Source organism: Aedes aegypti, chromosome 3 (genome assembly GCF_002204515.2).
Source record: "Aedes aegypti strain LVP_AGWG chromosome 3, AaegL5.0 Primary Assembly, whole genome shotgun sequence".
Classification (NCBI taxonomy): Eukaryota; Metazoa; Arthropoda; class Insecta; order Diptera; family Culicidae; genus Aedes; species Aedes aegypti.
In genome coordinates this window covers 196,882,305-196,899,956 of record NC_035109.1, presented here as the reverse complement: position 1 = coordinate 196,899,956, position 17,652 = coordinate 196,882,305, and the positions used below count along the sequence as shown (strand labels likewise).

General features: G+C 37.0%; 1 protein-coding gene across 1 annotated transcript in view; it reads left to right on the top strand.

The window, feature by feature from the left end:
• LOC5568990 overlaps nucleotides 1-15,089 on the top strand; it is a 34,193-nt gene extending 19,104 nt beyond the window's left edge. The window contains exon 5 of the mRNA XM_001652590.2: nucleotides 14,683-15,089. Coding sequence (XP_001652640.2) covers nucleotides 14,683-15,003 — 321 coding nt within the window. The 3' untranslated portion in view covers nucleotides 15,004-15,089. The remainder of the gene's footprint in view (nucleotides 1-14,682) is intronic.
• Nucleotides 15,090-17,652: the final 2,563 nt, after the last annotated feature.

The window sequence follows — 17,652 nt, the reverse complement described above, 5'->3', positions numbered from 1 at the left end:
ATGTAGCAATAACGGGTACGTAGAACGGATTCGACGGAACGATTGGTTCGACGACAAATGTAGGCCGATTCGATTGGTTCGACGAAACATGTAGGCAGAATATAGAAGGAAACGGCAATAGCAGATCCGCCTCTTTCGGGAGAAAAAACGCCATGAGGAGACGGAGTGCGAGGAGATAGAACAGCAGTCTCAAGAAACACCTAAGTTCTTCCAAAAGCTCAACGCATTCCGCAACGGCTTCTTGCCGAGAGCCGAGATTAGCAGGGATAAGGGTGAGAGCATCTTGGCGGATGAACGTGAAATGGTCGAAAGGTGGAAGTAGCACTTTGACGAACCCCTGAATGGCGCTGAGAGTACAGGCAGTGAAGGTCGAGACAATGGAGGCAATGCCTTCGTCAGTACTGCGGACGATGCAAATGAACCAGCCACTTTGAGGGAGGTTAAGGATGCCATTCATCAGCTCAAGAATAATAAATCTGCTGGTAAGGTATCGGAGCTAAACTCATAAAGATTGGAGCGGATGATCTGAGGCAACATCTGGGCAACAGAAAAGCTACCGGAGGAATGGAAAGAAGGGATATGTTCCATCTATATGAAGGGCGACAAGTTAGATTTTGAGAACTTTCAGACGATCGCCGTTCTGAATGCGGTCTACAATGTGTTATCCCAGATCATTTTCCGTCACCTGTAGTAGACAAGTTTGTGAGAAGTTATCAAGCCGGCTTCGTTGACGGCCGACCGACAACAGGCTGTACTGCAAATCTAGGTCCCAACGATAGTATCGACCGCGTAGAGCTATGGAAAATCATGGACGAGAATAGCTTTCCCGGGAAGGTCACAGGACTTATAAGAGTAACGATGGAAGGTGTGCAAAGGTGTGAAGGTTTCAGGCGAATGTTCTAGTTCGATTGAATCACGCCGAGGACTGCGATAAGGTGATGGACTTTCGTGCCTGTCGTTCAATATTGCGTTAGAAGGTGTTACGCGGAGAGCCGGACTTAACAGCTGAAATGGACATTGTCGGCCGAACATTTGAAAAGCTGGCAGACTTGTACATCCTCCTGAAATGCGATGCAGCAAAAGTTGGACTAGTTGGATGCGTCCAAGACAAAGCACATTCTTACAGGTGGAGCCTAGTGATCCTTTATTTATTATATATCCTCCTGAAATGCGATGCAGCAAAAGTTGGACTGGTTGGATGCGTCTAAGACAAAGCACATGCTTGCAGGTGGAGCCTAGTGATCCTTTATAAGAGAGATTCACGGTAGCTGACATTTCTGTCGAAGTGTGAGCCAATCAAGCAGCGAGAGCTGTCAAAGCGTTAGCCAAACGAACATGCGTTATGTTCGTTTTGAACTTTTCTTGTTGTTACGAATTGTCTCGTATCTTAAATTTTGCCTTAGATGTACCTAACGAACTATTATGGACGAGAATAGCTTTCACTGCTTGATTGGCTCACACTTCGACAGAAATGTCAGCTTCCGTGAATCTCTCTTATAAAGGATCACTAGGCTCCACCTGCAAGCATGTGCTTTGTCTTAGACGCATCCAACCAGTCCAACTTTTGCTGCATCGCATTTCAGGAGGATGTACAAGTCTGCCAGCTTTTCAAATGTTCGGCCGACAATGTCCATTTCAGCTGTTAAGTCCGGCTCTCCGCATAACACCTTCTAGCGAAATATTGAACGACAGGTACGAAAGTCCATCACCTTGTCGCAGTCCCCGGCGTGATTCAATCGAACTGGAACATTCGCCTGAAACCTTCACATCTTTGCACACCTTCCATCGTTACTCTTATAAGTCCTGTGACCTTCCCGAGAAAGCTATTCTTCTTCTTCTTTTTGGCGTTACGTCTCAACTGGGACAGAGCCTGCTTCTCAGATTAGTGTTCTTATGAGCACTTCCATAGTTATTAACTGAGAGCTTTCTTTGCCGAATGACCATTTCTACATGTGTATATCGTGTTTTTTTATTTTTTTTATTTATAGTAGGGTACAAAAAAGCTTCAAAAGCCAGGCCTGTTGTGTGTTGGCACGGTGTGGGACTCACGTTAGGCGTGCTTAACCACTAAAAAACTTTCCCTACTGCTCCTGTGCCTCGATCCACCCCGGAACTACATCAGGCAACTTCATCGGGGGAGGGCTGTGCTCATGCACTTCTTCAATCTCAGCCTCTAACTGTTCTGCTAGTTCGCTGTTGGAGCGTTTTGCCCAATTGGCGGTTGAACATCTCGCCGGGACTTTGGACAGCTTTCTGTGCAACGACGCATACTTCCCTTGGGCTGGCCTCGCGTCAGAGCTCTGTTAGTCTTCTACTGGACGCTCATGTGCACTTCGTTGCTCTACGACGACTCGTTCTACGCTGCTGCTGTTCGAGCTCTCCTTGTTGACCAGTTGGATGCCGAGGTCGGTCCAGTGATTCCGGTTGGAGGATGATTTCCGGTTCACTGGCGCCCAGACGACCCAAAACTGGTTTGTGACGATCGATGCTACTCGGCTTAGTCCCCGACGGTGGAGCTAGCCTACTCCGGCTACGCGCTTCTTCATGATTCGATACTGGCCGGTGGAGTGCCGAAGTCGGTCCAGCGATTCCTGTTGGAGGATGGCTTCCGGTTCATTGGCGCTCCGACGACTCAAGCCGGTGATACGCTACGTACTACTCAGAGTAGTCCCGGCGGTGGATCTATCCTACTCCGACGAAGATTTCCCCGGCGGCGGAAGATCTCCCGAACCGATGCTATCCGGGCAGATGCCGAGGTCGGTCCTGCGATTCCGGTGGAGGGAAGCTTCCGGTTCACAGGCGCCCCGACGATCATTTGCCGGTGCAACAACGCGATCTACTCAACTAGTCCCCGGCGGTGGACTTAACCTACTCCGAAGCTGGCCGGGCAGATGCCGAGGTCGGTCCTGCGATTCCGGTGGAGGGAAACTTCCGGTTCACAGGCGCCCCGACGACCATTTGCCGGTGCTATTTCGCGAATTACTCAGCTGGACCCCGGCGGTGGACTCAGCCTACTCCGACTCGACGTTGGTTGGCCAAGTGCCAGGGTCGGTTCTGCAATTCCGGTTGGAGGATGGCTTCCGGTTTGCAGGCGCCCCGACGACTATTAACACACCGAGGACGAAGCCTCAAAATCAGTTGGAACGCTAAATTCAACCCACTATATCTCGGCTGTCCTAAGCCCGATTTACAAAATTTTGGCACCTACAGAAATGTATGGGCTTCGAGATTTATGTCAGATTTTTGAAATATTTTTGGGAACTACTGTTTGATTTGTAGTACTTAAAACACCGGAGCAAGTCCTAAAAAAATTTCTAACCGGCGGAAATTTGTAGATAACTTAGAATTTATCGCGATAACCTATAGATTTTTTTTATAGTATGATGATCGTTTTAGTGTAATCTAACAATTGGCATTAAATTTTTGATTGTTAGCTGTTCAAAGAACTACAATATATTCACAAAACTGCGTAGAATACAGAAAAAATACATTTTCAATTATAACTTGAAATTCATCGCGATGACCCAAACATTTTATGATCTTAAAATATACTCATATGTAAGGCCATTAAATTTGCAGAACACTGATAATTAATTTCTGTTGTGAAAACTACAATATTTTCACAAAATAGTGAAAAATACAGGAAAATACAGGTTTTCTACAGTAATTTCATATTTATCGCAATGAATCATCAGTTTTATAATTTTAATCTCTTTTTTTATTCATGAGAAACAAATTTCCTGAAAACCGTTGATCGCTGTTCGTTCAAAGAACTACAATACATTCACAAAACTGCGTAGAATACAGAAAAATATACATTTTCAACTATAACTTGAAATTTATCGCGATGACCCAAACGTTTTATAACCTTAATATGTACTCATATTTAAGGCCATCTAATTTGCAGAACACTGATAATAAATTTCTGTTGGAAAAACTACAATATTTTCACAAAATAGTGAGAAATGCAGAAAAATACAGGTTTTCTACAATAATTGCATATTTATCGCAATGACTCGTCAGTTTAATAATTTTAATCTCATTGTTTGTTCATGAGAAACAAATTTCCTGAACATCGTTGATCGCTGTTTGTTTAAAGAACTACAATATATTCACAAATCTGCGTAGAGTACAGAAAAAATACATTTTCAACTATAACTTGAAATTTATCGTGATGACCCAAACATTTTATGATCTTAGAATATACTCATACTTAAGGCCATCAAATTTGCAGAACACTGATAATAAATTTCTGTTGGAAAAACTACAATATCTTCACAAAATAGTGAAAAATACAGGAAAATACAGGTTTTCTACAGTAATTTCATATTTATCGCAATGACTCATCAGTTTTAAAATTTTAAACTCTTTGTGTGTTCATGAGAAACAAATTTCCTGAACATCGTTGATCGCTGTTTGTTCAAAGAACTACATCGCTGTTGGAAAAACTACAATATTTTCACAAAATAGTGAAAAATACAGGAAAATACAGGTTTTCTACAGTAATTTCATATTTATCGCAATGATTCATCAGTTTTAAAATTTTAAACTCTTTGTGTGTTCATGAGAAACAAATTTCCTGAACATCGTTGATCGCTGTTTGTTCAAAGAACTACAATATATTCACAAAATCTTGTATAATACAGAAAAATCTTAAATTTCTGCTGCAATATATTGATTGCCTCTAGATCAATTAAAAGATTTGAAGTTTTTTTAGTTATGAAAATAAATATATTTACAGAACATTTTTGATGTTTTTTAAAGAACTACAACAATTTCACAAAACTATGAATAATACAGGGAAATTACGATCCTAACAACAGTTTGAAATTCATTGCAATGATATATGTATATGTATTTTCTGATTTTAAAATATTGTCATATTTAGGGTTATCAAGTTTTCACAATATAATCGATGAAATTTTATTAAAAGAACTACAATATTTTCACAAATTACCATATAATACAAAAATATTCTGTTGCTACCGAAGTTTGAAAATTTGATCATCTAGGGGGAGATCCCCCAGTACCGGACACTTAAGCCACTAAATTCATAATTCGAAAAATATTGATTTTTTGGGCTCGTGTTACCCATTTATGATAAATATTATCATTTTTGTAGTGTACAAAAATAAATTTGAAAATAGAAATATGAATTTTGACATTGCGTTTTGATGATGTATTTTAGTACCCAATTGATCGATCTTGAAAGGTGGCACCCAATACCGGACACGATCTGGAAATGCCTCGAATTCTATAAATTTGAACATCATTGAATGTGTACACTATAGGAATAGTTTATAATTACCAATTCAATGCATTTGCAACATTTACAAGAATAATTTGAGTTTTTCTTAGTTTGCAAGATGCCTATCAAAACGTCTTTCATATATGATGAAAAATAGCACATTTTACGATGTTGTTCTGAATGTTCATTCTTCTTAATTTTATTGCATGTTTGATACCATGATCGACGGAACCCATGAAAAATTAATGTATTTTGAGACACTGATGCAATAATTACAAAGATTTCATATAACAAATCAAGCTGTCCGAAACTGAGGGACAGGAGGTACTTAACCAAAATTGTAATTTGTCCATATTTACTTCAATTATGCTACAAAATACATTCATACTATCAAATTAGTATTATGTTCGATCATGCTTGCGGGATCCAAAGTATTTTTTCATATTCAAAATAATTACTAAATAGGCTCAAAATTAAGAAAATACGTCAATTTTTTAAAGATTTTCAAACTTTTCTACTTTTTTAAAAAAGCATGCATATTTCAAGGATGTGTAATTCTACGCAAACATTAGTCTACATAAGAGCTTTCTTTTCTACTAATACACCATCTTGATTGGACCATGATTTCTCATTGTTTCGACTTTGTCCGGTATTGGGTGCTGTCCGGCACTGGGGGATCTCCCCCTATATATTTTTTCTAAATCGTTGTGTATTTTCAATAAAAATAAATGTGCTCAAAATTATTAGAAGCTGTTTGTTTGTTTGTTTGTTCCTTTGGAATATTGTAAAACATTCTAATTATGAAAACATTACCCAATTACTGAATTGTAGCGGAAATAAATCCGAGGTACATTCGATTTGCATAATCTGCTGATTTAGACATAGCGTGATATATTCTAGCAATATTGACAACTATCAAATGAAGTCGTCTGACTTTGTTTTTATGCGGTAAAATTATTCTTTAATTAAAAACACAAGACACCTTGAGCGGCTATTGGATCAGTAGGTATTTTTTATGTTTCAATAATCGCTCATTCAAAAATTATTATGTATACTAATTCTTTTTGCTGAAGTAGGTATAATTTGACCATAAAAAATAGCAGGATAAATAACGAAATTCTAATTATGTAATGCTTTTTATCCAGTATGTTCGTCACGAAATCTGTTTACCGTGAGCGGAATAGGAACACTTAGATGCAGTAACAGTTTCAATTGAATATGTTTTATGAATGTTTTTAAAAAAATTTCTATATTAACGCTGATCATCTATACTTGGAGCTACATTGTAACATAAAAAAGTATTGATCGACTCAATAGTTATTTTAAAATTAACCTTTGAACACCTTACTTCCCTTAAATGAGGGGAATATGGTGCACAGATGGTACTCTATTTCTTTTCCCTGCGAAATAGGAAAACTACGGTGATAGTAAACAGTACGATGTGGTTAAACATTAAAATATCTGTAAGTTTTCCATAGCAATAGGTAAACGAAAGTTTTTTATTGCGTTCAACATTTTATTGTGATTGTAGCACTTTTAAGAATAAAATGATAGTATTTTGAAGCAGATTTTTTAAGATGTGTCATGTTCAAATATTATTAAAGTAAAGCTGGTTGAATCGATTCTTACTATTTAACTTACTACATGGTAGTTAAAAGTATATGCTATTAGTACAAAATAAAAATGGATCTGTAAAAGTGACATGAAAATGGGTTTTCAATTAAGCCCTAGCTGAGACAGTGATTAGGGTAACTGCATATTTGAAATACTTACCTTTATATTTTTAATCTTAATTCTTATTATAGGTTATTAGATAGATGGCATCAAACATGTTCTTGTTTTTTTATGAGAAAGTTTTGAACCATAAAATATAGGTCATTGCGTGAAATTATTAAATTACAAAAGAGTTCTTAGTTTTGAATAAATTACTTAATGAAAATATGTTAGTTCTTTGAACTAACACGTATCAATTTTCATTTATATTCTTTTCTCGTGAACATGAAAATGGTTTGAATTAATAAAATCAATGCGTCATCGCAATGAATATCAAACTACACTAGATATGAGAAAATTTATAAATTGTAAAATTCATGGGTAATAGCGATTATTTTAAACTATTGCTGAAACTTTTTTTTTCTGCCATATGCTACGCAGTTTAATATATATGTTGTAATTCGTTAAATGTACAAATTACAATGAAAAATGTTTGGTAATATAAATTCGAACTTCATTGTTAGATAAGTTCCAAGTTGTGTACAAACAAACGCTAAATTTTTATAGACTAGCTCCAGTGTTTGTAGTACTACAAATCAAACAATAGATTCCAAGCACATTTCTATAACCGCACATGAATCTACAAATAAGGACAAACTAGGGTTGAAGCGATCAACTTTTTTTAACACCGTCATCCATGTAAGTAAAATATCATTAATTGCGTTATTATAAGTAAATAAAAAAATGATGTCATTGCGACAATAATGGATTAGCTACAATTTGTAGTTGTAAGTCTCAAATATGAGAATGGACCAATGCACGAGTTCACTAATTTGACGTTTGAGCGGTGCCGAATTCATTCGTTGTCATGGTCACGTAAATAACACGGCACCGCTCAAATGTCAAAAAGTGAACTCGTGCATTGATCCATAGTTTAAAACCACAAAATCTATGGGTCGTTGCGGTGAATATGAAGTAGGATTGTTGAAGGTATTTTTCTGTATTATTTACAATTTTTTGAGAATGGTTTAATGCTTTGGAGAAACTATAAAATTTGCTCTGTTACTTTATGGTTTATAATATGAAAAAATATAATAAAATCATTAAAATGATAACTCCTTGCCACAATTATTATATTGCAACGGAAATCTGATATACTGCTGTTCTTCTTCTTCTTTCTGGCGTCACATCCCAACTGGGACAAAGCCTGCTTCTCAGCTTAGTGTTCTTATGAGCACTTCCAAAGTTATTAACTAATGCCAATTGACCATTTTTGCATGTGTATATCGTGTGGCAGGTACGAAGATACTCTATGCCCTGGGATGTCGAGAAAATTTCCAACCCGAAAAGATCCTCGACCGGTGGGATTCGAACCCACGACCCTCAGCTTGGTCTTGCTGAATAGCTGCGCGTTTACCGCTACGGTTATTTGGGCCCCATTTCTGTTATAATAAATAATAATACAATATTGTGCAAATATTATCAATAAATAGAAATTGTTATATTAACAATTTTGTAAACTGTTTGTCGTGCTTTGAAAACAGAAATAATAACTGCTCTATTTTTTATATTTATTACGTTGAGAATATTTTAAATCGTAAACACAACTATTATGAAAACGCAACCATAGTCAGAAACTGTTCTGTATTATTCGTGATTTTGTGAAAATATTGATAGTTCTTAGAGCAAATAGCCATTATAATTGTTGAGAAAGTTTGTTTTTTTTTTCAAAACTTAATAACGGTTTCGAATAATAAAATCAATTAGTCATCTTGAATAATATGAAACAAGAAAAGCAATAGTATATTCTTGTATTACATGGTATTTTGTGAAAATATTGAAGTTTTTTAAGGAAATTTCATCGGTTAATTTATACAAGCTTACCAACTCTAAACGAAAACATTTTATTTAACATTAACAAATCATAAAATCCATGGAACATTGTGGTCAATTTCAGGTTTTTATTACGATCTAACTTTTCTGGTATTTTCCACAGTTTTGTGTAAATGTTTTAGTTCTTCAGAAATCACTAAAAATGTTCTGTAGATATATTTACTTTTATATATAATTATGCTCCAAACTCTTAAAATTATATGGTCTGGAGGCAATCAGTTATTTGCATTTGCCTGACAAAACGTCGAAAGGTGGGAATTGGAAGAGAACGAAATGATCTTGGAAGAATTATTCTCTTCCGAAAGAATAAATAATTCGATATTTTTTTTTCTTTTCGATGTGTTATTCCTTTCGACGTTTTGACATTCAACGTTTGTTGTTGTGTTTTATCAATTTATATATGAATCTGAAAAATTCCAAACCGTGGAGATTATAAGAAAATGCAGCAATTTTGAAATTACAGGAGAAATTTTAAATGTTTCTGTATTATACATGATTTTCGAGCACATTTATTTTTCTTCAAAATTTACAACAATCTAGAAAATCATACAGATGATAAAATGTTCAAACTTCGTTAGCAACAGAATATTTTTGTATTATACGGTAATTTGTGAAAATATTGTAGTTCTTTCAATAAAATTTCATCGATTATGTTGTGCAAACTTGACAACCCTAAATATTAGAATATTTTAAAATCAAAAAACCCATGGATCATTGCAAAAAAATCAAACTGTTGTTAAGATCGTATTTTTCCTGCATTATTCACAGTTCTGCGAAAAAGTTGTCGTTCTTTGAAAAACATCAAAAATATTTTAAAATATGTTTATTTTTATATTCCACAATTGAAGCATTGTCTTTAAATTGATAAGGTCTAGAGACAACCAATAAATTGTAGAAGAAATTTCAGAATTTAATACAGAAAATTACAATACAAGATTTTGTGAAAGCATTGTAGTTCTTCGAACAAACAGCTATCAACGATGTTCAGAAAATTTGTTTCTCATGATGTATGTTCAAGAGATCAAAATTATAAAACTGGTGAGTCATTGCGATAAATATGAAATTATTGTAGAAAACCTGCATTTTTCTGCATTTTCCAACAGAAATTCATTATCAGTGTTCTGCAAATTTGATGGCCTTAAATATGATTATATTTTAAGATCATAAAACGTTTGGGTCATAGCGATGAATTTCAAGTTATAGTTGAAAACGTATTTTTTTCCTGTATTCTACTCAGTTTTGTGAATATATTGTAGTTCTTTGAACAAACAGCGATCAACGATGCTCAGGAAACTTGTTTCTCATGAACAAACAAAGAGTTTAAAATTATAAAACTGATGATTCATTGCGATATATACATGAAATTACTGTAGAAAACCTGTATTTTCCTGTATTTTTCACTATTTTGTGAAAATATTGTAGCTTACCCAACAGAAATTCATTCTCAGTGTTCTGCGAATGTGATGGACTTATATATCAGTATATATTAAGATCATAAAATGTTTGGGTCATCGCGATAAATTTCAAGTTATAGTTGAAAATGTATATTTTTCTGTATTCTACGCAGTTTTGTGAATATATTGTAGTTCTTTGAACAAACAGCGATCAAAAATGTTCAGAAAATTCGTTTCTCATGAACAAACAATGAGATTAAAATTATTAAACTGCTGACTCATTGCGATATATATGAAATTACTGTAGAAAACCTGTATTTTCCTGTGTTTTTCACTATTTTGTGAAAATATTGTAGTTTTTCCAACAGAAATTTATTATCAGTGTTCTGCAAATTAGATGGCCTTAAATATGAGAATATTTTAAGATCATAAAACGTTTGGGTCATCGCGATAAATTTCAAGTTATAATTGAAAATGTATTTTTTTCTGTATTCTACGCAGTTTTGTGAATATATTGTAGTTCTTTGAACAAACAGCGATCAACGATTTTCAGGAAATTTGTTTCTCATGAACACACAAAGAGTTTAAAATTATAAAACTGATGAGTCATTGCGATAAACATGAAATTACTGTCGAAAACCTGTATTTTCCTGTATTTTTCACTATTTTGTGAAAATATTGTAGTTTTTTCAACAGAAATATATTATCAGTGTTCTGCAAATTTGGTGGCCTTAAATATGAGTATATTTTAAGATCATAAAATGTTTGGGTCATCGCGATGAATTTCAAGTCATAATTGAAAATGTATTTTTTCTGTATTCTACGCAGTTTTGTGAATATATTGTAGTTCTTTGAACGGCTAACAATCAAAAATTCAATGCCAATTGTTAGATTACACTAATATGATCATCATACAATAAAAAAATCTATAGGTTATCGCTATAAATTCTAAGTTATCTACCAATTACCGCCGGTTAGAATTTTTTTTAGGACTTGCTCCGGTGTTTTAAGTACTACAAATCAAACAGTAGTTCCCAAAAATATTTCAAAAATCTGACATGAATCTAGAAGCCCATACATTTCTGTAGGTGCCAAAATTTTGTAAATCGGGCTTAGAACAGCCGAGATATAGTGGGTTGAATTTAGCGTTCCAACTGATTTTGAGGCTTCGTCGTCCGTGTAAGTGACGAATATCTTAGGCGGACAAGTGTTAACCAATACTACGCTACGCCCGCTCTACTCGGTCTAGTCCCCGACGGAGGATCTAGCCTACTCCGATCGCGACCCGGAGCTCTCTGGTCTTCACGCCATCTCCTATGCAGCAACGACATAATCGCCGTTATTCCCCTGTTCACCGCATTCCAGGTGCTTTCATGCTGGCACATGTTCTGCACGATGTTGTCCGGATTTAGGACGTTTGCGGTTTCTGGCATCATCTCGCTTCGTATATCCCTGAATCGAGGGCAGTGGAATATAACGTGCTCCGGTGTCTCCTCGATATTTGGACAGGCCGGACAATGTGGAGATTCTGCATGTCCGAATCTGTGCAGATATTTCCGGAAGCATCCATGGCCTGACAGAAACTGGGTCAGGAAGAAGTTAACTTCTCCATGTTTTCTGGTCGTCCACACCGACACGTTAGGAATGAGCCTGTGGGTCCACCTTCCTTTCTCCGAGTTATCCCACTCCTGCTGCCACCTGGCCATTGTGTCCAGCCTAATGGTATTCCTCACATTCCTGGTGTCCCTTTGCTGGTAACATGCGATGTCCTCAGCCAGAGTGATGCAGATGGGGATCATTCCGGCGATAACGCACACTGCCTCCGATGATATAGTGCGGTAGGCACTCGCCACCCGTATCGCCATGAGCCGGAACGTACCTGCCAGCTTATCTCGGTTACGTTTGGTTCCTAACGCTGCCGCCCAAGCCGGGACTCCATACCTCAGTATAGACGATGATACGGTCGCTAGAAGACGCCTCGTGCTGCTTCTTGGTCCTCCAATGTTGGGCATGATCCTGGCTACGGTGTTCGCAGCTCTCGCTGCCTTTTCGCAGGCATAGTCTACGTGGCTGTTGAAGTTTAGCCTGTCGTCGACCATTACTCCGAGATGCTTTAGAGAGCGCTTCGATGGGATTGCGTGCCCTCCGACGTTGATTTCCAACTGCTGTACCGCCTTGCAGTTGCTGACCAGCACCACCTCCGTTTTATGATGAGCCAACTGCAGCTTGACTCCAGTCATCCACGATTCGATGGTGTCTAGCGATTCCGCCGTCAGCATCTCCACCTCCTCCGCAGTCTCACCAGTTATCGCAAGAACGACGTCATCTGCGAACCCGACGATCTCGACTCCATTCGGCAGTGACAAGGTTAGCACTCCATCGTACATCATGTTCCACAATGTTGGACCAAGTATGGATCCTTGTGGAACTCCCGCCGTGACTTCAATTGACATCCGTCCCTGGTTTGTGTCGTAGACCAGTACCCGGTTCTGAAAGTAACTTTGCAGAACTTTACACAGATATCCGGGAGGGCTGCGGCGATAGCCCAACTGGCACTGTTGAACGCGTTCTTGACATCTATTGTTACCACTGCGCAGTATCGATTGCCTCTCCTCTTCTGCTTGGACGCTTTCTCCGCGCACGCGATGACTGTCCGAATAGCATCCACCGTCGAAGTCTTTTTACGGAATCCGAACTGCCTTTTAGACAATCCGTTCTCGCCTTCCGTGTAGATCGTCAGCCTGCCGAGGATGACCTTCTCCAAAAGTTTTCCAAGAGTATCCAGCAAGCATATTGGTCTATATGAAGCAGGATCTCCTGGCGGTTTTCCCGGTTTTGGCAGTAACACCATGTGTATATCGTGTGGCAGGTACGAAGATACTCTATGCCCTGGGAATCGGGAAAATTTCCTTTACGAAAAGATCCTCGACCAGCGGGATTAAAACCCACGACCCTCAGCATGGCCATGCTGAATAGCTGCGCGTTTACCGCGTTTACCCTACCGCATTAAATGTACCAAGTACAAAACGCTCGTAAAACCGGTAGTCCTCTACGGGCACGAAACGTGGAAGATACTCGAGGAGAACCTGCAAGCACTTGGAGTGTGCTGGGTGCTAAGGACGATCTTCGGCAGTGTGCAGGAAAATGGTGTGTAGCACGAGCTCTATCAACTCTACGGCAAACCCTGTATCCAGAAGGTGGCCAAAGCTGGAAGGATACGATGGACAAGGGATGTTGCAATAATTTAAACTGGGTTATGTTGCAAAAAGTTAAACCGGGAGCAAATTTTAGTTAAGTTTACTATTATTTAAACAAAGAAATAAGTTATCAAGAACATAACTAGCGACTACCTGGTACTTTACCTCTGCTCAGTATAGCATGTTTTTTAGGGTTTAATTTCGGCCTACACACTCAATCTGTTCGGTAAAAACAACTGGGTTTTGGAACTACCGAAAAAGTCAGTAAACTAAAAAAATATGTCAAAAATCGAAAAACAGAGATTTTTTACTGACATTTTGCAGAGAGCTTTCTTTTTATATCATATAGGGTGCCGGTGCCATTAGTGGACTACCTAAGCTATAAAAAATCATAACAAAATAACGAAAAACCTTAACATAGACCTTTTGGCGTCAACAGGAAGATTCCAACCTCTACTATATGGGAAAAATATAGAAAGAGTGATAAAACTAATTTTTTAACATAAAATCACTTGAGCCACTATTGGTACACGTGTTGCAGTAGTTGCGCTAGTGCTCCAGTAGTAGACGTTCGGGAATGATACAAGGAATTTTAAACAAAATGGTAAATTTTTACATAGGTTTAATATTTTCCCCTCGGAACAGCAATTAATATCTTTCGAATGAAGCATAAAGATCATCTCTGGGGCTTTTCTTCATTTTTACACATCCATTTTAAAAACATCTTCCATCCGTTGATCCACTACTGGAACACGACGGCAACTACTAGTGCAAGGGAGCAAATTTTTTACATAAACTTAGTTATTTATATGACTTTTTGATATAATAAAAAGTTGAAATTTGGCAAATCGACTAAACTAGAGGCGATCTATCCACCGAAAATAGCACATGTCGATTTTATCGAAAAATGTTCGTTTTATATTCCATAGTCCAATCTACTGGTACATTACAACCATCGGTACCGGCACCCTATCGATAAAAAATAAAACATGGTGAAATTTGCTTTTCAATTACGCGTGGCGGCAGTTTTCATTTTACTGACTTTTTCGGTAGTTCCAAAACCCAGTAAAATTTTACCGACCCCAGTAATTTAATCTAAGTGTGTAATCGGTGAATCTAATCAGCTAATTCGAAAAAAAACCGCTCATGGTGAAAATAAAATATAAAAAAGTAGTTGAATAGTACACAAACGGTATTTGTAAATATCTTAACACAAGAATGTCTTTATCATTTCTAGGACTTGAATGTCGACGATTGTAGTCGTTTGCTAATTGAATGGAGGCTTGCGCCAAGCTACATACACAGCTTTTATGAACTGAAGAAATACTACTACACATATCCTGAATATTTCTACTCTTACCTGGCCATGGAACCAAAGGATGAGTATGATAGTGACTATTGCTACTACGAGGGGGATACATCAGGTGACCTTTCCGACATAGGCGACTTCGTGGACGATTACGAGCCTGTCAATAACGAGCCAGGAGATCCAATTGATAATCAGCCAAACCAAATAGACGATATCGACCACATTATTGTTATAAGTGATGATGAGTGACTGATTTGGGTGTTTTATGAATTAATTCATAAACAGCCAAACATATTGTTAATAAAAATGTGCAATCGAAAGCATTGTTTTGTTAATACAGCAGATAGCCGTAGCGGTAAACGCGCAGCAATTCAGCAAGACCAAACTGAGGGTCGTGGGTTCGAATCCCACTGGTCGAGGATCTTTTCGGGTTGGAAATTTTGTCGACTTCTCATGGCATAGAGTATCTTCGTACCTGCTACACGAAATACGCATGCAAAAATGGTCATTGGCATAGTAAGTTTTCAGTTAATAACTGTGGAAGTGCTCATAAGAACAGTTGAGAAGTAGGCTCTGTCCCAGTGGAAACGTAATGTCAGAAAGAAGAAGAAGAACACTCCATTGGTCTGTTGGGTATTTTGTATGTCCTTTATTCGTAACCTTGAGACTAACAGTCTTTAATTGAAACCGATGCTTACATTAAATAATATTGGTAATAATATAGGTAATAGTTACTGACCTTCAGTATCAAGTAGTTGCCAAGTAAAAAGGATGTTTATGCATACATAAAGTGTTTTTGTAATTTACTTGCTTTTTTCAATTTTTGTCAATTTATCAAATGATTAGATAATGAACAAAAAGCGCGCGCATAAATTTTCAGTTTTGTTTTTTATACAGAGTGATATGTTTGGATATAAGGTACCGTGGGGCAAGTGGTTAATGGAATTCGCACAGTTGAGATTCTTCAAATTCTAGAGACTTTAAATTGAAACAAATGAGGTCGTGTATATTTTTTATCTTGACTCCCACCAACTATAAGCAGTATGCTAAAATTGATTTTTATGAAAAATTGAAGAAAAAAATACAGAAAAAGTTTTTGAAAAATGTATCCTTAAACTAGGTATGCTGTTCGGCTCAAGAAAAGTAAAAAATTCTGCCCAAGAAATGGTCAAGAAATTGTCTACAGTGTGCTCCATTTGAATTGGCATTTCTTTTTAACAGCGTACTGCGATCAAAGAAAAATGATCTTCTTGAGCATTTTTTGCAAGAAATTTCCCACGCATCGATATAGGCGATTACGTTTCTGTTGAAGTGCATACTTCGCTTGTTATTGCTGTTTGCATTTGAGATGCAAATCTTGACCAAACTTCCTCCAAATGCGGTAACACAAAACAATCAAAGGACACCTAGCAACGATTATATAAATCACCGCCGCCCTAGCAAGAAAAATCTATCTTTGACATCGCATTTCTTGTGAAAAATCTTACCGCGTTTGGTGTTCCCGCATTTGATATTTGCATTTCAAACGCACACAGCAATATATTCACGATTTCTGTTACCTTTAACATTTGTTAAAGCCTGATTCGCTACTGACAAGTAATTTCTTGGCCTATCTTGATGCGTGGAAAATTTCTGCAAGGAATCGGTCAAGAATGCACTTTTTTTCTGATCGCAGTACGCAGTTGAAAATAAATGTCAGTTCAAATGGGAGTCGCTGTAGAAAATTTCTGCAAGAAATCGGCGAGCAATTTCTTTAGAGATTCCTTTTCAGTAGCAAATCAGGCTTGAGGCGTCCCAATGAACAATAACATAAGAAACATGTAAACAAAGAAAATTTTATTCTTTTCACTTGAATTTTCTTCTGTTCAGTTATGTTTGTTGAAATGATTCGACAACATTATAACTGCAACACTTCCAATGTTAATTCTTATATTATAGGACAGCAATTGCATTTATGCTCTGAAGAATTTCCACCGCTCGTTATTTGTTTCTGACAAAGTCGGATATGACGTCGGATAACTATTCGGGAGAAATCAAACGGAATCCTTCAATAATGTATTTAGAATCTTTTTTATGTGGATAGACCTATACCCTAATTTTATGTTTTGAACTAGCTTTACATAGACATTGCACGAGATTTCCGTGCGTTCTCTAATATTGTAACTTTTCAGTCAACGTCTTCCTTTTAATCGGCTTCCCGAAGTAGACATATTAATCGTAATGTTTGGCAACCTCTTTTAGAGAAGTCCATGATTTCTAATAGCTTTTAACGCTTTGAGTATAGTGTTTCTTGAATTATCAGCACGTTATGTTTTTCTATGATAATTGCAAACCATGTTTACTTATAGCTACTTAAAGAAAAAACACAAATTCAATCTCTAATGATAAACTTTTCACTTGCCCCACCTGATAAAAATTGACGGTTTTTCAATTTAGATAGTTTTAGGTCTACGCCGAATGAATTCTAAAACTTTTTTTATTGCAGTTTGAAACTGTCAGTGGGGACAACTAAGAAGTGGTACAGAAAATTATTTTCCGGAACTTTTTTCCACTGAAAATATTAAAATAAGATTGCACGCTGCCAACTTGTTACGGAGTGATAGTTGAGAGGTTAACAATCTTTCGCTCTATTATGCAATAATAGTTGGAAAATCGCAGGAATCTTTTATCTATCGTAATGTTCTGAATGGCCTCAAAGGTGTACGCATTTGTTTAAAACGTTAATTCACATATTCAGTAAAATATACCAATTATTTTCACTTACCCCATTTACCCACTTGCCCCGCGGTATCTTAAATTCTGATTATTGCTTGGAAGAATATAGTACAGTATTTGCATCTATATAATATCAACCAACTGTATAATACTCAGGGACGCTATCTTTTGCTTCATTGATGG